Source organism: Typopeltis vanoorti, chromosome 9, assembly GCF_054136105.1.
Source record: "Typopeltis vanoorti isolate ZY-2024b chromosome 9, IOZ_Tvanoo_1.0, whole genome shotgun sequence".
Classification (NCBI taxonomy): Eukaryota; Metazoa; Arthropoda; class Arachnida; order Uropygi; family Thelyphonidae; genus Typopeltis; species Typopeltis vanoorti.
The window spans coordinates 30,313,383-30,336,943 of record NC_143557.1 but is presented as its reverse complement, the minus strand read 5'-3'; the positions used below and the strand labels follow the sequence as shown (position 1 = coordinate 30,336,943).

Genomic DNA, 23,561 nt, shown 5'->3' with positions numbered 1-23,561 from the left:
TTTTATTCGCCATCACTTTCTGATGACAGTGGCTTCGTTCTTTTGTGTGAGACTGGAATTAAATCACTTCCATCACTTGAAACACTTTGGCTGTCCTGGTCATACTACAGTGGCGAAACATTTTCTTCAGTAAAAGGAACTAAATTAACACTAATTTTCAATAATTCTTAAGGTTGATTTATTTTTACCACGAACTCTGTAATTAATCGTTGAGCTCCTGTTTTGACTAGATCTTTGTGTAATTCTTCATATCACACCATATATGACTTCAGTTCAGTGTGGACAAAACATAATGGATGTCGATTTAATATGTAAAAGTGTAAAGCTATGCATTTTGAGATACAAAGATTACAAGCCCCACATATCACATTGAAGGACTGTACTCCAGGAAATTGATGAAGCCAGGGATTTGGGGGTAGTAGGGTGCTGAATTTAGAGGGCATATTGCTAAAGTAGCCAGGATAGCTCACAGAATAACCAAGCTCGTTCCATATTTAGATCATGTGTAAAAAAATGACTTTGTAATTTACTAGCTATTGGAAGCCCTTCTTTAATTAATCCTGCAGTGAATGGAAGCTCTTCATTTTCATTGGGATTCTCAAGGATAGCTTCTATTACTTCGTCATCACTAACAGCCTTACCAGTCATCAACTCTTCAATATCTGCAGACAAAAATCATCAAATTCTTCTCCACCAACTGCATGCTAATCTGATGATATTGGGATATTCATTTGTATGCAATAGTACAGGATTTTTCTTTTTCACACATTCTCCCCAAGTAGCTTTCCAGCATGCATTTAAAGTTGATGGTTTCAATTCTGATAATGCCAACTTAGCAAGTTTGATGCAATCCAAAATAGAAAATTTCTTTCATACATCAATAACTGTCAGTAAATTATCCTTATCTAGTTTATCCAAAATGTATTGGAATGTTCCTCTTATGTAGTAAGTTTTGAAGGTAGCGATCACACCCTGGTCGAGGGGTTGTATTAAAGATGTTGTATTAGGTGCAGAAAACAAAATTCCACATTCGGGTGTTCTAAAACAGGATGGCCAGGCGCACTGTCTATAATCAATGAAACTTTATAAAGTCAAGATTTTTTTCCATCAAATAGTGTTTAGCTTCTGGAACAAAACATTGATGTAACCATTCATTAAAAATTTCTTTTGTAACCCAGCCTTTTTTGTTTGCCTTCCACTGCACTGGTAACGTGTTAAAATCCACACTTTTCATTACCTGTGGTCTTAAGAATCGATTAATGAGTAATGGTCTTAATATATGATCTCCTGAAGCACTGGTGCAAAATAATAAGAGTCACATGATCATCCTTGGCTGCTTTAGAGCCACAAACACTTTTTCGTGATTTCGTTATATAAGTTCTACTTGGCATTTTTTTCCAATAAAGGCAGGTCTCATCTACGTTCCAAACTGGATCAAGTGTGTAGCAACAATTTTCAATAATTTTGGACAGTTTTGAAAGAAATTCTCTAGCTTCTCCTTTTATTTTTCCATTATGAAGTGCATATCTTTTGAGAAAGTTTGTAAGCCAACCTGTGCTTGCAGAAAAATCACAATTGTCGTTTGATGTTGTTGGCTCCTTTTCCTGGATCTGTTTATACAACCATAATGCTTGTTTGATGACATTTTCATCTAAAGGTATTCCTTTTTGTGAGCAATCTTCTGTCCACATCACTAGGGCCTTTTCCATCTTCACTTTTATAATGTCTCATATACTATGACAACTTGCACCTAATTTTTTCAGTAAAGAATAGATTTTCTAATGGCCTCTTCATTTTTCTTAATCGTTCTATGGTATCTTCATTCAATCCAATATATTTCCCTAAGGATGTTGCACCTTCTCCAGCTGCTAAATGATCTAAAATTTCGATCTTAGTTTCTAAAGAAATAGCTTTTCTTTTCTTCTTCTGTCTAACTGAATTATCAGATATTGTGATTAATGGTGTAATGTTATGAAAATATCTGAAAATAATCAATAATTAATTTTACTAATTAGATATTATGTGTACAAAACTTCGAAATTTAATACATACCTGTATATCTCTATTGCACAAACAGAACTTCCATGAACGAAATATAAGACATGTAAACATTTTGAATTGTAAACAAGAAATGATTGTTTTGCAAATAGCTTAACTCCTTCCAAGCAGCTTTATATAGATGGATCTCCCATAACAGACCAGCTTAACTTCGAGGAATCAGCACAGCACCCTTCTGCTTCCAGGAACCAATGGCAAGTGAATATAATGGATTATCTGTCGGCTTAACTTCAGGGAATCGTAATTACAAATTTTTGTTGTTGTCAACATAATTGTCTACTTTCTGTAGATAGAGTAAGCCCTGATTTTTAAAACATCGAGGGGGGAATTCCCTAAAATTCAAGTTTAAGTACATATGTACCGTTCTAGGAAATGAAAATTATAATGGAAATACCCTTTTTAACAGAACTGAATTCAAACAGAAATTTTAAAAATAAGCGCCATTTGAACCATGTAAAATAAAAAGCCATGTAAAAAGAGAATTAGCTGTGTAGAAATGGACTTTAGTTTATTGCTTTTATTGAAAAATTGCAAATATCTGGGGCAGTTACCACAATATGAAGACTTCACTTTTGAAATGATAATGACAAATGTATATTTGTTATTATCATTTGTGATATATGACATTGTCATATACACAGGTGGTATGGCCACACCTATCTGTCCACTCAGGATCACTACACCAGTAATAAAAATATTAAACAAAGAGGTATTTCAATGTTCACACTGAAGCTGACATTACCAATATAAAGAATAAAGCAGGTGATTATAGGAAGCTGTGTAGCCAGTTAGCATCGGTACATTGGGTAGATGAGCTGAGTGGAAAAGATGTTGACAATGCATGGAAGCTCATAAGGCAGTATCTGACAAAAGCAATGTATGACTGTATACCGAAGGTTAAGCAAGTAAATAGAGTGGGAGTGAAATGGATGAACGGCAAAATCAAGCAAGCTTTGCTGGAAAAGAAAATGTTATGGAAGAGGTACAAGACAGTTAGTGGTGATCAGATCCATGAAGAGTATAAGGTGCAGGCTAGAAAGGTGACGAGAGTGGTAAAGAAAGAAAAGGTGCAGTATGAGAGGAGATTGGCTGTCTGGCTAAGATTAACTCAAGGGAATTTTTCCGCCTACATGACAAGCAAGACGAAGAATAATTATGACAGATTAACATTGGTGGATAGTCATGGCAGCAGACTAACAGCTGCAATGGATATAGTGGAATTATTGAACGAGCACTTTATCAGCGTATATCATACTGGTGTAAATGATCTGGTGCAATACACAGAAGAGAGGCAAGTATTAGGAGAATCTGAAGTGAAAGAAACAGATGTGTATCAGGTGTTGGTTGGGCTAGATGCGAATAAGGCTGTGGGAATGGATGACATATCACCACATATGCATAAGGAATGTGTGCCACAGTTGGTTCTGTCCTTGACCTGGGTATTTAATGAAAGTCTTGCAGTGGGTAGGGTTTCTAAGGAGTGGAAAGAAGGCAAAATAGTACAACTCTACAAGCACGGTTCTAACACAGAAGTCTCCAACTATAGGCCAGTCTGTATAACTGCAGTTGTGTCAAGGGGTTGGAGAGATTGGTAAGGAATAGAATACAGAATTGGGTTGATGGACATGGCATTCTTTATGATGGTCAGCATGTGTTTATAAAGGATAGGTCCTGTTTCAGTAATTTACTTGCATTTTATGATAAGGTGACAAGTGTGTGTTAGATAAGGGAAAATCATATACAGTGATATTCTTAGACTTTGCAAAAGCGTTTGATAGATTACCACATGATAAGTTGGTGTACAAGCTGCAGAGGATGGGAATAGACAGTATATTGGTTAGATGGATTAGAGATTGGCTCTCTGAATGATACCAGCAGGTTGTGTATAATGGAGCAGTGTCTCAAAAAAGAAGGGTAACCAGTGGCATACCCCAGGGTTCTGTTCTTGGGTCCATGCTGTTTAACTTGTTCGTGAATGATATATCATGTGGACTGACTGGGGATCTTCAGTTATTTGCTGATGATGCAAAGTTGAGAAGAATTATAAGTAGCACTGCTGATGCTGAATCCCTCCAGGAAGATTTGAATAGACTTTTTACATTGACAAAAGAGTGCAGTTGCAGTTTTAATATTACTAAGTGCAAGGTGTTTCATTTTGGAGTGCAGAAATATAAGGCTGTTGTAATATTTTTATATTCTTATGTATTAATTAGTATGTTCATATCCTTTCTTTGTAATCTTCAATATTAAATTTTCTTATTAACTTATCTTACTTAACTTTACAGTCATAACCATTGCTTGAGCTAGTCTTATGACCTTTATAATTAAAATTGCCTCTGGCTGGAGCCAATTCCTTTGTCTATCTAGCTGACTTTCTCTTACAACGCTGATCTTTAAAAATTTATTTGTATAATGACTGTGCCATTAAAGATCATGCAAAGGAATTGTTTGTCTTTCCTATACATGTAAGAGAAATGCTCAGTGGAACATGGAATTATCTCTAAAATTCAGCTCTAAATCAAGCAACGTTTGAAATTTACTATTAGTCAGTCATGGTTAACTTCAACTTTAAGGACACACAGGTTCTATATTTTTATGAGAAGTGCATTGGTAAGTTGAAATCAGGCAAGTTATTAACAAACAAAACAATTTATTCATACTAAAACAAAGTAATTACAATTTAAAGGAAAAAGGATTTCACACATATCAAAAATTCATCTGGCTCTTATCAGTTCTGCCAAGTAACAATGCAATGCACATGTCTGGTTCTCAAATTAATTAAATCAGCATTTCTAGCCTTTAGCTTAAAGACAAAGACAAATATATATATTCACATATACGTCAGACACATGTCGTTTTGAAGAAGGTTCCTGTGTCCAGCCGTTCCAAGGATGGGGGAAGGATATCCCACTAGCAGTATTTCGATGATGATAGGAGAATTTTAATGGCAGTGTAGGCCTATTCCAGAAAGTCCCATCACGGAGTTCCTTAAGCGATCTCCGAGAATGCAGTATCGTCGTTGCTGTGGAGTAGTGTCTATTTCACACGCATTTCAACTCGATTAGAATTAGACCATTAACAGATTTATTATTATTATTATTATTATTACTGGTATCTCCACGGAGTCAGTAGACTCATCACGGGAGACCCAAACTATCAAAACAATATCTATCACATCTGTTCTTGAATTCATTTACAGACGAAGAACTCGCAACTGAGTCAGGCAATGATTTCATTGCCTGACTCAGTTGCGAGTTCTTCGCATTCCACTCATTCACTACCTTCTAGGTGAAAAAATCAAACACCTCGTTCTCATGCAATTTGTTAACCACACTTTTCCTTAATTTCCAGGATGACCTCTTGTTCTTCCATCACTATCATGCAGCTGAAACATTACCCCTGCATCAATCTTATAAAAACTTTTTAGTAATTTAAATGTTTTTATCATATCCCTCTTCTCCGTCTATCAACCAACCTCTGCAACCCACAATATCAATGTAGGGAGCATTTTGTACATCACTCACCAACTTAGTCATTCTCCTCTGAATCCTTTCCACAGCTCCTCATCTCCAAGGAATCCAGGTGACCTGACCTGAGCACAGTAATCCAAATGTGGAAGTATGAATGCTTTATTAAAGGGGAATAATAATAACCTCTTTATCTCTGGATGTTAGTGTGCTCCTCAATAACCAAGTAATCCTATGTGCAATCTTAGACACCTTAGCAATGTATCCCCTGAACTTCATCTCCCTAACTACCAGCACCCCTAAGTCCCTAGCCTCTTGGAGTATCATTCCATCACTGTAGTACACAGGCTGGTAATCTTTTAATCCCAAAATGCATAACTTTCCACTTTCCACATTGAACTGGCATCCATTTCATTCTGCCCATTTTACCAGCTTATTTAAATCGTCCTGCAAACTCTCAACATCAGCTTGATTTTTTATTGTGCTACCCAACTTTGCATCATCATCTGCCTTTAAGCCATTTCCTATATCATTTATGTACAAAATAAACAACAATGGCCCAAACACAGAGCCCTGAGGCACACCACTGGTCACCTGCCTCATCCTGGACTCTGCTCCTCCATACACCACCTTGTCGTATCTCTCTCTGAGCCATTCTCCTATCCATAGCACCAGTTTAGTATCCATCCCCATCTGCTCCAATTTGTACAACAGTATTCCATGGGGTATCCTGTCAAAAGCCTTAGCAAAATCCAGAAGTACCACTGTGTAGCCATTTCCTTTGTTCAACTCAGATGTCATTCTATTATAAAAAGCTAATAAATTGATAAAGCAGGATCGACCTTTAACAAAACCATGTTGGCATCTATGGAGTATCATATCCTGATCCACCCATTCTTGAATTTTGTCTTTAACCAACTTTTCCAATACTTTTACCACCACTCCTGAGAGGGTGATTGGTCTGTAATTAACCACTGCAGTTTTAGAGCCACCTTTATGCAAAGGAACTATTTTGCCTTCCTTCCACTCCCTAGGGACCATACCAGAGTTCAAACTTAAGTTAAATAACCAAGTAAGAGGCATTGACAATTCCTTTGCACATTCACTCAACACCCAAGCTGACATTCCAACTAAATCTACAGCCGTGTTTGCATTTAAATTTTGCAATATACTAAGTACCTCTGATTTCTTAACTTCAGTTCTCACATTAGTTATTGCTACAGGTACAGAGATATTTTCACTTGGGTGATAGACTTTTGAAAAGTTATCACTCAGTAACTCTACAATTACATCTGAATTGGTCACCTCGATACCATCAGCACCCACTAAGGTTATCCTTCCAAAGTCATTCTTCCTTTTACTTGCCACATAGTGGAAGAACTCTTTGGAATTACCCTTGATCTCCTTGGCTAAAGTCTTCTCATAATCTGATTTAGCTTTTCTTACTATTCTGGTAACCTTCCTAGCTTGAGCCATGTACTGCTCATGGGTGTACTGATCACCTTCCTCCTTGTAAATTCTCCATAACATTTTCTTTTTTTGCAAATCAAGCTTGATACTACTATTCATCCATCTAACGCCTACCTTGTTTGTCTTCTTGACCATGGGGACACATTATGAATTATGCATAACTAAGCTTCACAATCTATCTCCCTTCCAACATTAACTCTTACTTCTTAACTCTTAATCATAGCATTTGTTAATGATTACGAGTTAAGAAGTAAGAGTTATGTCAGAACTCTGTATATAACTATTACACGATAATTTTGAAGTGCGGTTTTCCGACTTCACAACTTTACAATATGCTAGCAACTATATATTCAACAATCCCCTCTAAGGTTCACAATCCATAACAGTTCTACATTAATCTTAGTTGAAACTTTTCTCAGCCAGTTCAGCATTCAAGATCCTAGAGATCACGAATATATTTTTCTTCCTTCCTGTTAGAACCGCGAATAGACACTACTCCACAGCAATGACGATACTGCATTCTCACAGATCGCTTATGGAACATCACGATGCGACTTTCTGGAATAGGCCGACACTGCCATTAAAATTCTCCTATCATCGTCGAAATACTGCTAGCATGATATCCTTCCCCCATCTTTGGAACAGCTGAACACAGGAATCTTCTTCGAAATGAACACCGAAACAAGTCAGGAACAGAGAGCCAGGAGCAGAGCACTTGTCTTCTTTTTATTCTACCTTCACGGCCTTGAAACTTTAGATCGAGTTCCCCGGATGTTCTTTGCAGTGATTCCTTCCCCCTTACGAAATCGCTGAGTTATGACAGGAAAACCCCTTACTTCGCTGACCTTCACGCCTGGCAATAGCCTCAGGTCTATATTTCTAATCCTGTCTGGGCTATCTCTTTGTTTGTACAATATTGGCTGTCAAATAATTTAGCAATTCATTCAAATATTTTACAGGATTACATAAAACACTTATGAAAAATTGTTAATTAAACTACAAGTACTTTGTATTGACTTTCTTTCTCAAGTAAAATCGGTATATAAGAATTTCATACAAAATTCTTTCTATACAAGATTTTACATTGTGTACTATATCAATTGTGCCATACTGCAGGAAGTGGAAGGGATTAGAGATTTGGGAGTGATGGTTGACACTAGACTGAATTTTAGAGGGCATATTGCTAGTGTTGCAAAGGTTGAACATCATTGTGGTGGTGTTATGATGCAAGAATAAGGAAGTGGTTGTACCACTGTATAAAGCACTAGTCAGACCACACTTGGACTATTGTGCTCAGATCTGTTCACCTGGTTTTCATGTGATGCGGAGACATTGGAGAGGGTCCAGAGATCAGTGACTAAGACAATATCAGGAGTTTGGAATGAGAGGTTGAAGAGATGTGGATAGGAGGAAGAGAGGTGATATGATAGAGACATTTAAGTTAGTGAGAAGATTTTATCAGATTAATCCAGAGGGGATTATAAAAAGAGTAGAAGGTGAGAGGGGAAGAATCAGAGGTCATTCCTGGAAGTTATGTAAAAGTGTGGTGAAGAAAGGTGTAAGGAGTAGATTTTTTACATGGGGAATTGTCAGTGAATGGAATGCATTGCCAGAATGTGTTGTTAATGCAAGGCGTGTTAAGGACTTTAAGATTCTGTATAATAAATATGTTGTCAGTCGAATGAACCTCCCACGATGAGTCTGTCAACTCCATGGATGGTGTAATAATAATAATAATATTCAGTCTATTATCCTGGTGTCACAGTTGGCTCCTCCAGCTTTCATCACTTTACCATGAAGAATGTCTTGTGATATATAACTCTTCAAAAGATTCCATCTGAAGTTCTAGTGCAAAATTTTGAATCACTTGTTTAACTAAGACTTTATCTGTACTAACTCTTGCCTGTTAGTACATTTAAAAATTTTAAAGGGTTAACATTTTGACCAACCCAAGTGAGGGAAACAAATTTTATATATTTTCTCATCACCAGCTGTTACTCGGATGAATCCAGTGGCAAAATCATTATCTGATAATTTGTCTTTGGGCTCTTTAAAATCAGTTCCAGAGGTATCATGAATAATATGATTTTCTCTACTTGAAAAAGGCCTAGCTTGTAGATGAACCATCTTCTTGCATGTTCTACTGAGCATCACTGAAGGAGTCATTGTTCCAGAAGTGTAGCCATCTTCTTTCTCTCTCCCCCACCAACACTGCTGATCTGTCATGCTCCCAGTAAGGCCTCTGTTACTCACCCCCATCCCTTCTATTTGACAAGCTTCTTCTATCAGGATGCCAAACCTGTTTTCCACATGGTTTTGTGAAGGATAGGTCATGCCTCAGTAATTTACTCATTCTTTATAATAAGGTCTCAGCTGAGCTGTATAAAAGAAACATCTGTACCATTGTACTGCTGGACTTGGCAAACATTTGATAGGATACTGCATGGATCTGTGCTACATAAATTGGAGCAAATGGGGATAGATGTGAAGCTGGTGACTGATGAATACCCAGAGAAGTAGTATAGGAAAAGGCCTTCATTAGCAGCATGCTAAAATAGTCCATAAGGTTAGCTATTTATTGAAGAACACATTTACGAACACATAGAAGAGGTGGAGAGGATCTAGAGACAGGTTATCAAGATAGTGTTACAGAAATTGGTTGATAGATAGACGCATAAGTTACTTGAAGTTTATTATACGATTGATACAGATAAAATTATGGTACATGACTAATGGAGAGAAAAGAACTAGGTCATCTCTGGAAATTGAGCAAGAGTGTTGTTAGTAAGGTAGCTAGGACTATATTTTTTTGTTTGAGAATGGTGAATGAGTGGAATAGATTGACCGAGTCAGTTGTGCATGCTCTGTTAATGAATGAGTTTGAAGTGAAATATAGTAGGTATTGTGTGATGTAAATGTTGGTTAGTGGTTGGTGAAATTTATTACCTCCTTGGATAAGTCTATGGACTCCATGGAGATGTCTATTTTCCATCTTATCCTATCCTTCTTATCCATTCTAGGATGGGTTGAATCCCGCCCCCCACCCGAAATAAAGGAGGTTTATGATGAATTAATGCAGCCAGTTCGTCACTCCTCTGCTGCATCTCCTTTGCAGATAAAATTATGGTACATGACTAATGTACCATCATTTTATTATGCAAATAATAAAATTATGGTTCATGGCTATAATCCATGTGTGTTCATGGAAAACACATGGCTGTAATCCATGTGTTTGCCTCCTTGTGGGAGGAAAAACCTGCTGTCCACGCCCAAGACTGGCTAACTTGGATAGATCCTTAAGCTCCTCACGTCGATGACAGGAATCGAACCCAGGACACTCCTTTCCTAGGAATATTGTTGTGAAGTGCATAGCCACTAGACTAACTGTGCAGACGATGTCTGTTTTAATAATAATAATTCATATATTTATATTTACTCTTCTGAATATATAATTCATATATTTATATTTGCTCTTCTGTCAGTATGCATTTGTTTCATATTAATAAAGACCTATTTGGTTTTTGTATTCTAACTTTTATTTCTTGGTCATGTTTTTCATCACAAGTGATTAGCTTTATATACTTGTTTTATGGGACCTCCTTTAAAAGGTGGGCTTTTAAAGTCATGTTTTAGTTTTGTCCATCCCTTTATCTGCAATGATCACTGTCTTTATTTCTGAGTATTTATTTATATTTACTACCCTTTCTGGGAAGATCTCCCCAAACAAAAACACATAATAAAACACGTACTTGTTGTACTCCTCTTTTATTTATCCCTATCTATTCTGAAAGCATGCTTATTTTATTGCAGACTATAAATTCCCCTGTATGTATTTCGTTATCCTCAAGTCTTTAGACTCCAGCTCAATGTTTTCTAAGATCCATATAATGAATCTTAGAAAATACTGATATTTTAGATGATAGTCTCCCTATCATGGAGACTATGTCAAATGCTTTTTCAATTATTTATGAAGTAGCAAATCTGTTTTTGTACAGCAGTTGATCTTTACCATGATATATCAAGGTTTAATTTTGCATTGCTTGTGCTTTTCTACTTCGAAAAGCATGTTATTCCTCAGCTGTTATTTTATTTATCAAGTTCTGACATCTGTCCAAAATTATGCTAAGAATAACTTTAAGGCATTGATCAAAGCTAATTATTCTGTTATCTGCATATCTCAATGAGGTTTTTTCTTTGGGATGATCATCAAGTCTTTCTTAGTTTAAGTTAGATACTACAATTATATATTAAATTAAAATTATTTGGTAATTTGATGATTCTCTTTTACTTCTCCTCATTTGTTAATGTGTCATTTGTAATTGGATCTGGATGTGGTGCTTTATTTATTTATTTATTTTAATTCCTTTAATGCTTTACTTAATTCTTCACAAGACTTTGCAATTAGTTGAATTAAACTGACTCCAATTAATTTACCCATGTAGCCCCTTGTATGAAATTCATACTTCTATATTTGAGTATTTCTGGCTGAATATCATCTGCTTCTGCTGAATTTCCACATTTTATGTGACTGTTAGCTTTTCTACATCAAATATTAATGTGCATTATTAATTGCATTCCTTTTGAGTATTACTACCAGCATGTCATTTCTTGTTTCAGTTAATAATCTTTAAGAGTAATTAGTTCAAACATGAGATATATGTTTTTCTTCAATTTCCAACCTTTTATCATCTTGGATTCCTTTCAAAGTACTCTTTCCTCCATTTTTGTGCCTTTCAATAGCCTCCAGAACATTTTGTCCATTTGTGATATGTATATCTTCTATATTCTTACTAAAGGCTTCTTATCACTTTTGTTTGGCTACTTGAAACATTGTGCTTTCTTACATTTTACTCTGTATGCTCTCAGAACACATGGCAATTAATGCACTGTCTCTTGGCTACAACATGGGATTCTTGGACTTCCTATCTATATTGCCTAACTATATCAGACTGTTGCCAACATACTGATTCAAGCCAAACCTCCATAAGAAGCACAAGTGGAAATTAAGAATAACATAATAGTAAATACTAAATCTGATAAGGGAAATGCTACAGTAGTTCTAAACTACTGTGATTACACCATAAAATTTGCTTCTTTGCTTAAAGATCACTCAACTACTTTCTCTTAGACTATGACCCTACCATTACACAAATCAGATCATTTAACATACTCCTTAAAAAAAGTCACCTCCTGGCCTGCTAATGTAACTAATAAAATGAAACCATATCAAATCAGATCATTTAACATACTCCTTAAAAAAAGTCACCTCCTGGCCTGCTAATGTAACTAATAAAATGAAACCATATCAAATCAGATCATTTAACATACTCCTTAAAAAAAGTCACCTCCTGGCCTGCTAATGTAACTAATAAAATGAAACCATATTTTTTTTTAATTCTCCTTTTCTAATTTAAAATCCAAAATTTGCATAATTCTTTGTTTTTAACTTATTTGTCATCGCTTTTAATTCTTATTTAACTTCATCTATTTTCTGCACTCAGCTGTTGCTATCTTTTATCCTCCACTTAAAATTTCATACTATTTTGGCTCCAAACAGGTCAAGTCCTTTGTTTCATCATTTTTACCTCAAGACTTTTACACATGTATGTCAATATCATTCATTTTAAACCCTAATAAATTTAATTTATGAGCCTATTTGTCACCAAAGAATAACAAAAAATAGCTTAGCTTTTTTATTTCTACTGTAAACATATAGGAGCATCATGTTTTTCAGTACTTAAAGGGAGTAATATAATAGTACAAACAAGACAGAATTTCATGCCAACTGGGGTGTCACCCAATTAAACAACATTATGTTGTTTTTGCCAGCAAACCAGGGTGAACAACAAAAAGTCAGCTACTGGAACAAATCCTCAAGCACACCCCAACTCAACATCACCAGAGTCCATGATCGGTACTATCAACATAAGAAGCCTGAATTGAAAAGAAATGGAGCTAGCTGAGGAATTGGATAACTATCGCATCCATATAATAGGGATGACTGAAACAGAAAAGAGAGGAAAACTGGTGAGATCTTTCTGAGCAACAAATATAAAATGTAAATTCAAGCAATAACAATGAAGGAAAAGAAGGAGTAACTATAGTATTCAACACTAAATACGAGGTTAATCTTCTTGAATGGCAGGCAATATCAAGTAGAGTGATGTGGGCAAATATCAGAATAGGGACCAGAATAAAGAGATTTATTTGTGCCTGTGGTCCCACAGAAGGTTCTACTAAGATAGAACTGGATACATTTTTTTAGGCCTTAGAGAAAGCAACTGACACAATAAAAAATTAAAAGTTAGTCCTTGTTGGGGATCTAAATAGAAGAGTAGGAAATGACTGTCAGACATGTAAAAATATTTTGGGAAAATTTGGAGAAAGAGCAAAGCTAATAATAATGGCAAATACCTGTTGGATTTCTACTCAGGACATGGACTGGTTATTACTAACACCATGTTCCAACATAAAAATGTGCACTAATTCACATGGAGAGAAGAGGCAATGAATAAGAAAAGTCTCATTGACTATGTTATTGTTGATACTAATGTTTTTTCACTGGTGCAGGACACTAGGGTGTACAGAGAATTTCAAATTGGAAGTGATCACCATTTAGTCTTGACCAGAATAAAATTGAATTTTACATTGAAAAGAAGAACATGTAAGAAAGTTTAAAGTGAATAAAAGTTGAGCAGCTCTCAGATGTGAACTGCAGACTAAAATACACAAACATTATTAAAAAAAAATGAGAGTTTGAGAACAGGAACCAAACCATGGAGATTTCAGTGGCAAATCCTAAAGGAAACATTGATTGATTCAGCCAGAGAAGCATGTGGTGAGGGGTGTCTGCAAGGATAGAAAAATCAGAACTCCATCGTGGACACATGAACTACCTCTGCTTTGCAGATGACATCCTCCTGATTGAAGAAGACGCAGCAAGGCTGGAACAGACACTGCAAACACTATACATAGAAGGAAAAAGATATAGACTAAATGTCAACTTTGAAAAAACTAAAACAATGATATTTGGACAACAGGAGTTACTGAACAGTTACAATAGACAGATTTCAACTGGAAAATGTGGAACACTTCACATATCTTGGATGCCACATGACGCATGACTTTGACCCCAAAAAGAGATAAAAATTAGAATAGCCAGAGCAACAACTATTTTAAAAGCCATGGACAAAATATGGAAGAGCTGAGCTATAAAGATGCAAACTAAACTGCACATTGTAGAAACCTGTATTTCAGCAGCATGCTCTATGGATGTGAGGGCTGGGTACTCCTGAGAAAATCTGAAAGGAGGATATTGGCATTTGAGAGGAAGTGCTATAGAAAGATCTTGAGAATAAGCTGAATACAGAAAGTGAACAATGAGGAAATCTACAGATGAATACCAAAAGAAAACCTGCTCCAGAAAATAATCAAAAGGAAACTACGTCTATTTGGCCATATATGTAGAATGAATGGCGAGAGAAAATTAAAAACGTTGCTGTTTGGAATGATTGAAGGAAAGAACAAAAGAGGAAGACCAAACAGAGAATGGGGCGATGACATCGTCAAATGGTGCGGAAACTCTATACACAAATTGAGTCATCTTGTACAAAACAGAATAAAAACAGAATATAATCTAAGACCTATGGGCATTGGACCCATGGTTGTTGATGATGATGTTCTGAATTGCTAAAGCAATAAGAACCACCCAGTGTGCAATAAGCACATATATATTTTTTTTCTCCTCACATTCGTACCTCACCGGGTTTTGGGAGTGATGCCTTTTGCTAGAAGAAATGGTAGGGTCGCCAATGCCCTTTCCACAACATCCATGCTCATAGCGGGATTCGAATCTGCAGCCTCTTGGCTGGAGAGCGGATACACTAACCACTCGACCAATCGGGCAAGCAAAAGAAATAAAACCATAATTACTGACATCCACATGGCAATTAAACAAGATAAATTATTCCTGTATACCAATCGGGCAAGCAAACAAAATAAAACCATAATTACTGACCTCCACATGGCAATTAAACAAGATAAATTATTCCTGTATACCAGTGAGATTTCTCACTGTGAGCTTGTCTCATCTGATGATGTTTTAATCATTTTATTTTCATTATTCATTTACACTGATGATAAAATGGATGAGGAAAAGGGAGCATTGCAATGGTTTTCAGGAAACTTGCCATACAATCATGAATGTCATACAGTAGTACTCATAAAGCTGCAAGATTATTACACTTTCATTTTATGCATGTCGTGTGCACTCAGTCCATTAACTAAAGGACCCAGGTAAAAGCAAATGAATAACCTCTCGTGGATGGTTATGCTCATTCATTGAGGAACGTGGTATAGAGATGCTTGATACAGTTTTCTTCAGTGACAAAAATCTGGCTTCATCTTAGTGATTATGTGAATAGTCAAAACAATAGGATTTGGTCGTGAAAATCCTCATGCTTTTACGGAAAAGTTTTGCATTCTTAAAAAATTGGAGTTTTGGTGTGTGATATCACGCCATCAAATAGTGGGACCCATTTTCTTTGAATCAACAGTGAATAGTCCTTTTACCAAGACATCATCACACAGTTCATGGCACTCCTTGATGTCAGCAAACAGCATTGTTGATTCCAGCAAGCAGTGCTACATGCCACATGTTGAATAGTGCCACACATTTTTTGCAAGAAGTTTTTGGTGACCGTCTCACTTCAAAAGAATTGTGGTCGCCAGATTTTTTACCACCACAGTTTTTTCTTTGGGGAGTGGGGGTGGATTTCTCATGTTGTTAATGATGATTTTCAGAATAATCCTCACACACTGGATGAACTAAAAATGAATATTTCAACAGCAATTGAAAACAACAGTGTGCTTGTTATAAAGGTCCAATTATAACCTGTATTTGAAGCTATTTCATATACTTATTATTAATCTTGAAACAGGTATATGTTATTTCTAGGTTGCACAACTTTATGATCACCCTGTAGCTTAGATTTTTCTTTTTTACCATAAACATTTAGGGGGATATCATGATTTTCCAGTAATTAAAGATATTAAAACCTTTATTTTTTTTTATGTTGAGTCCAGTAGATCCATCTTCTTGTATGGTTCTCAAACCTGGGCAATAAGCACCAAAAAAACTACAGATCTAATTAACTCCTTTGGAACTACATGTCTCAGACTGATTCTTGGATAGACCGTATCACTAATTCTGCTGTGCCAAACTGGCTAAGCAAGAACCACTTGTCAATATAGTCAAAAAACTGCAACTCAGGTGGCTTGGAGATCAACTCAGACATCCTGAAGTCTCACCCTTTTTGGAATCCCTCATCCTGTACAAACCAGAAGATGACAATTGCAGTAGAGGAAGACCATGCAAACAATTTTGGAAATACATATGTGAAACCACCAATAGGCTGAACTGTAAAACTCCATCTGACATATACCAGTTAGCTCAAGATAGAGAGACTTGGAAGACTTTAATTTTTAATATGCATCTCTTTTCCCTTTTCACACAGTTAGTAACACTGGTAACAAACCAGAATGGGACAGTTAGTATAAAGCATCAGGATAACGGTGGGCCTAAGGGGCTTTTGCACTTTATGAACACTAATGCCAGGAGCATTTGGAACAAGCGGGAGTTTCTGGCATTGGCTGGCTGAACTTGGCCAAAGGTTATTGGCATTAATGAGATTGTGGCTAACAGAAGATGATATAGTTAGCGGGACAGAGTGTGAAGGGTATAGTATGTTCAGGGAGGATAAATAGAAAAGAATGTGTGTGTGTGTGTGCGGGGGGAGAAGTGTTATTGATGATAGCCGATGAACTGCAACCAAAGAGAGTAGATGCATACTATCTCCATCATATTATTTAATCTAAGTCTCAGCTCTGTGTTAGTCCCAAGGGGGAAAATATTACCATTGCATAAAGGAGGCTCCAAGACTGATATAGCAAATTACTGACCGATCAGCATATCAAGACTTGTTGTCATAGTATTGGAGAAGGTGGTCAAGAGGAAAATACAGGAATGGACAGATGGAAATGGGATACTGTATGGGGGGGGGGGGGGCATGGTTTTGTGAAGGGTAGGTCATGTTTCAGTCACTTGCTCACGTTTTATAATACAGTGACAGCTGAGTTGGATAAATAATGGGTTTACAGTAAATTAAAGATGCCAAGAAATTATATTCTTGGTTTAATCCTTTATCCAAGTGTAAGCAAACAAAGTTTGTACCTGAAGTATTTTCAGGTGCAAACTGGGCAACTTGTATAGAGGCTAATGACCTCATATCACTTGCCTTGGTATTCCATAATGCAAAGCATGTACCCTTACAGACGTATGATGCTATGCATTATGTGGAGGGTCACTACCCAGCCCAGTTTCGACTTTTATTGAGATCTCATTGGTGGGAGGATTCAGAGGTGATACCACATTTAAAGTAATGCAGAAGTCATATTTCCATATACGAATAGCAAAAAGTGTCACACCTTATTATTAAAATACTCTGGATTAGAGATAGTTGTTGGAAGTTTTTCTACGTGCTTATACTATAAATTAAAGATGCCAAGAAATTATATTTTTGTTTTAATCCTTTATCCAAGTGTAAGCAAGCAAAGTTTGCACATGAAGTATTTTCCAGACTGGGAAACTCATATATATATATGTGTGTGTACACACACACACACACACACACACACACACACAGATATATATATCTATATACTCGTATATAGAGGCTGGGTTTACAGTGATACTACTAGACTTTGCAAAGGCCTTTGATAGGATAATACCACATGGAAATCTAATCAGTAAACTGCAGCACATGGCAGGGTTGGTGAGATGGATAGGAGGGTGGGGGATGGAGAGTAGTTTATAGAGTAGTATATCAGAGAATAGTTTATTCAGGAGTAGAGTCCAAAAGGCCTGTAACTGGTGGCATGCCACAGGTTTCTGTACTTGGACCACTACTATTTAATTTGTTCATTACCATATAAGAAAGGATCTGAGAGGAACTGTTCAGTTACTTGCTGATGATGCAAAGTTAATATGCAGAGCAATAGTTAATACATGCGATGTCAGAATTTTGCAGGATGATTTAGATAGATTGGTAGACTGGGCAAAGGAGAATGGATGTCAGTTTAATGTGGCAAAGTGTAAGGTTATGCATTTTGCGGTGAAAAGATTACCAGCTGTATACCACGTTGGTGGAACTGTACTCCAGGAAATTCACAAAGCCTGAGACTTGGGAGTGTTAGTGGATAAGGAGTTAAAGTTTGGGGGGGGGGGACATAGCAAAAGTGGCTAAAGCAGCATATCAGATCACTTGGCTACTAAAAAATCTTTTGATGAACAGAGACAAGAAGCAGGTTATTGTTCCTCTTTACTGAGCCGTGATTTAAACCCATCTTGACTACTGCATGCAGATCTGGGCACCAGGGTTTCAGGGTGATGAGGAAGAGGTGGAGAGGATCCAGAGGCGAGTGACCAAGATGGTAGCAGGTCTATGAAATGAACCTTAAGAGAACAGGTTGAAGATAGGTGGGTTACAGAAACTGGTTGATAGGCAGAAAAAGGGGTGATATGATTGAGACATACAAATTACTGAGGGGTTTTTACAAGATCAATTCAGAGGAAATTTTTTAGAACAGGTGTGGTAGTCGGAGAACTAGGGGCCATCCGTAGAAACTGAGCAAGGGTGTTAGAACTGAGTTTTTTCCTTCGACGAGTCTAACGACTTCTTGGAGTTGTCCCTAATGATGATGATGATTATAATAATACATTCTTTTACTTTTTTCTTAGGATAACCTTCTGCAAAATTGCCCTCCGGGCAAGAAGTTTGTTTTTCTCTTCAGTCGAAAAGACCTAAGTTTAAATCCCAACTCTGATGAAGAATGTTTAATAAGGGCTTTACAAATGAATGTTAATTAGCCAGTTTCATTTTTCCTCCAGGAAAATCGAACATTTCATCTCTAAAACACGCTCATCTACCAGAGGTCATCCGCTTTTTTTTTTAAATGGAGAAAAATAAAATGCTTAGACATTTAATAGCAGTTTAACCCTCCATCTAAATCCGGATATGATTCTGTAACACCCGTGCAATTTGGTCTCACTATTTCATCCACTTCAGCTGGTGGTGGTGGTGGGAGGTTAATGCATGAAGAATAATGGATGAATGTGTAATCATGTCCATAAAAATCATTTCAGTAATGCTTCTAGAATGTGTGTTGTAACTGAGAAACTGAAAGCATTACTCCAACCAGGAAAATAAAGAATTAAAAACTGTCAGCATAATATCATTCAGCATTGTTAAATTGCCAGATGATATGATGGGGAGAGTGATTTTGGAAGATATGCTCTAGTGAATCTGTATTTTGATCTGAAGAAAGGAAAGGTTACATTAAATTTAAATATTTAACTTAGGGATTATCATAGGCATCCTCACTACATACACAAAAATGGTTATGGGAAAGCTGCCGGACTGTGCGTGGCACAAAAAGTGCCACACACTTTTAGTGAAGTAACAAGGAGTTATAAAATTCCTAAATTTAAAAAGGTTAGGAAAGATTAGCAGGTTGAAAAAATAATATCTTTCTTTAGGGGGATGAGCAGATCTGATGGCCTGTGCTTAGGTTAGGATGATACACTAATACTTCACAACTCTTTTTAAAGACATTCCATAAAGAAAGTTGTGAAATACTATTATTACATCATCCTAACTTGAAGAGATCTGATGACCTACACTTATCTCCTTTGTGGGATATAGTTTTTTTTTTTTCACTTTGATGCTCTCAAAAATCAGTACTCATTGACAATCACAAGATGCTATATTGTGATTGGAAAGTCCCCTTATTTTATTAATGATATGTCTCAATAAGTCAATAGGAGTTCCTTCAAATGACTAGTAGCACTGCACCATGGCTGGAGGCATCATTTTTGCTCTGAATAAAAAAATCTTCTATTTTGTCAGTAGTTACCAGCTTGCAAAATCTAGTCACCACATGAAAATGAGCAAGTGCATTTGTCAAGCCCTGCTTATAAACTCTTAACACTATATTCCAAATGTGTCCAACTTTAGAATACTGTTCTCCCATTTTGGATGGTTTATCTGAAACTTTCCTTAAAATGTTTTATGCACTCTAGAAGAGGACAGTCACCAATTCATTTCTCTCGGAGACTCCCTCCACTTACTTTCTTACAGATGCTCTATCTTCATTATGTCTCCATTGAACTGTCTACCACCATTCCTCTACACTACCCTCCCACAAACGTAAAATCACAAGCAGCTACTAGTCAACATCAGTGCATAAGTGGGTTTCAAACTAACTTCTCATCTCCTTCTTTCTAGAATTGGAAATTCTAGGAAAACCAAAAGGATTATAACAAACAAATATTTTTATTCTTATCGATATGTTTCTGTAAACCCTTTTTCAAAACAGCCTGTTGTTCTAGATCTCATTTTGTGTGGATGAAATTTTATTCTTATCCATGCCTCCACATGATGGGTAATAGCTTCTTCACCATTAGTTTTCCTACTCGCCTAGTATAGCAAATCTTAAACTTTTTCCTAATTATTTAAATAACAGTGAAAATTATATTTCATTTACTGAAATCTATTTCTCATACATCATGTATTTTTAAATGTTATGACAGAAATATTTATTGGGTTAAAATTCTGTAGTTTAAAAAGTTGAACATATACATGTTATAAAGTATCTCTTCTTTGTATCTATTTTGTAGATTGTGTCCTTACTTTAGAGGCCAGCACCATCTCGAAGAAATTATGTATTATGAAAATGTACGTCGTTCCCAACTCCTTACACTTCTAGACAAATTTAGGCAGGTACTAATCACCTGTCAACATGAAGATGCAGCAGTCGCTGCATTTTACAGGCATAAGTAACTCAGTGAATTTTGTTTCAAAACATAAAATGAACCATAGATTCAGAAAATTATTCCCCTAGAAGATATTTATTATGTGAATAAATTTGTTTCATATTCTTGTAACAAAATTAGAAAAATAAAATAAAATTCAAGACACACTTCAAATTTAAAGCCTTTAACTGGAAAATGTCATCACGATAATAATTAAAATGTTGAACTTATTTAATCAATAACATTCCTTTACCATTCAGTAAAAATGTACTAAGTTAAATAAAGATAAATAGATTACTATTCAAAATCTGAAATTAATTCCCCATGGAGATGATTAACTAGTTTCATGTATCTTTATGGTATGCTTCATAAGGAGAGAAAAAAGTGAATTTTTGACTGAGTTTGGTGACCCATGGACTAACCATAACAGTAAAATTAATACATAATATTTGAAAAAGACTAACAATAGAAAGCACACATGATTTTATATTATATCCTCATGGTTGACAATGCGATGAGAGTGCCCAAGCTCTGCATGGGCCAGGTTTTTAATGAAAAATTGCTAAACCTGGTGGAGGTGGCACATACTGGATGGACCACATGATTGTGAGCTCTCAGCTGTCATTGTTTTAATATTGATTTCATGATATTTTGATAATTATACGATTGTACTATTCTTATGTATGACTGTATGGTTGTGTGTGTTTATTTATTTTCATATATTTACAATGTATATGATAGATAAATTGTGTTATTCATGGTGCCATTGTGAATGAGAACAATGGTGTCCAAGACATCATTGTGCAGGGGATTGACATGGGAGATTTTGTGAAATGTTGTGTGTTATGTATTTGTTGCCAAGAGAAAATGGATTATGGTATAAGAATGGCAGCAGAAAGAGAGTGTGTCACTGATGTCTTACAAGCCAGAAATGGAAGACTTGTCGGAAGTGAGAGAAGTATTGTACTGTGAAAGAATTATTGGAAAAAGTGAAAAAGAAGAGTAAGAAGGTGAAGTTTGTGAGTGTGTTGCCATGCTATGATAGAGGCAAACTAAGGATAGCTAATGAATCAATACATAGGTTGTGCAAAAGGAATGATCTAGGGTTTGTGGAACTATGGCCTGAGTATGATAGACATAAAGATTTATACAATGCTGATGGACTACAGTTAAATGAATTTGGAATTAGGTGACTAGAGAGAGCTTTGTTCACTGGGAGTGTGGAAATGCAAAGTCAGGAAAACTAAAGAAATTAAGGCAGATGCAAACGAGTGTATGTGAGTGCACCTATGAAGAACAAATGAGTGTGAGAATGACCAACAAGTACAGAATGTGTTCTCTCAAACAAAAATATTGAATATGGTAGTCAATTCATGAAGTATAACTGGTTGGGAACCTACACTGATGCTGCACTTTCTATATAGAAATGACAGACGTATCAGGAACAAGGAGGAGTTTTTGACATTGGTTAGTACAACCTTACCATATGTTATAGGCATTAGTGAGACATGGCTAACATCAGATGATGTAAAACAGGGATAAAATGTGATTAATTTAATATTTTCAGGGAGGATAGAGTAGAGTGTGTCAATAGGACAAAATATAAAATTGACTGCTGCAGCTATAGGCTGGGGGGGGTGGGAATGATGTGGAAGACATGCATCAGCAAGTTATTACAGTGAATGCAAGTTATTATGGTGAACTTCATAGACATAGTTATTATGGTGAACTTCATAGACATGTAGCCCTAACGGGTGGCCACGTTGCCTTCAATTGGGGAAAGAGATCACGTGGCCTCAACTTGGGAGTTTCCTCAACATGTAGAAATTCCAGTTAAGAAAGGATATATGTGGAACTACAAGGCATGTGATTATGATACACTTAGTAGGCAGCTTGAAGCAGTAGCTTGGCATAAAGATCTGCAAGGAAAGGATGTTCTCAGTGCACGAGGGATAGTCAAGGGGTATCTGGAGAAAGCAATATCACACTACATACCCAAGTTCAGGAGTGTAAATTCGGCAGGAGTTATACGAGTAATACCATTAAGCATGAGCTGCAAACAAAGAAAATGTTGTGGAGGGTGTATGGAGAGAAAGATGACTAGCTAACTCATGAACAGTACAAGGATCAGGCAAGAAAGATGACCAGCATGGTAAGAAAGGCAAAATCAGATTATGAGAAGAAATTAACCGAAGAGGCGAAAGGAAATCCCAAAGAGTTTTTTTTTCATCATGTCACAAGTAAAAGGAAGAATAACTTTAATGAGTGCAGATGGTAGAGAGGTAACGGAGGCAGATGAAATTGTTAAGCTACTGATTGATTGTTTTGTAAGGGCATTATCATCCAAGCGAAGAAACGAAGGTGGTCTGAAAAGTTCTCGGCTTAACAATGACAAAACAAATTTATAATTTCAAAATTATTTTTCTTTTTTCAACATAATCTCCCTTAAGACTAATACATTTATTCCAGCAATGCTCCAGCACCATTATCCCGTACCTGTAGTGGTTCTCAGTAAGATATGCAAAATACCCCTCCACAGCTGCAATCACCTCTTGATTCGAAGAAAAACCCTGACCAGCGAGGAAGAGTTTTAGTTTTGGGAAGAGACAGAAGTCAGAGCGAGCCAAATCTCAGGAATAGGGTGGATGCTCCAACAATTCATAGTGCAGATCCCTTAATTTTCCCATTGCCAAAAC

At 36.3% G+C, this 23,561-nt stretch overlaps 1 protein-coding gene across 2 annotated transcripts in view; it reads left to right on the top strand.

The window, feature by feature from the left end:
- Positions 1-21,039, top strand: part of Nprl3 (GATOR complex protein Nprl3) — a 654,348-nt gene extending 633,309 nt beyond the window's left edge. For both annotated transcript variants that reach the window (XM_090398550.1, XM_090398549.1), the window contains exon 14: positions 20,731-21,039. In XM_090398550.1, the coding sequence (XP_090254676.1) occupies positions 20,731-20,893 (163 nt within the window). In that variant the 3' untranslated portion in view covers positions 20,894-21,039. The remainder of the gene's footprint in view (positions 1-20,730) is intronic.
- The last annotated feature ends 2,522 nt before the right edge of the window (positions 21,040-23,561 follow it).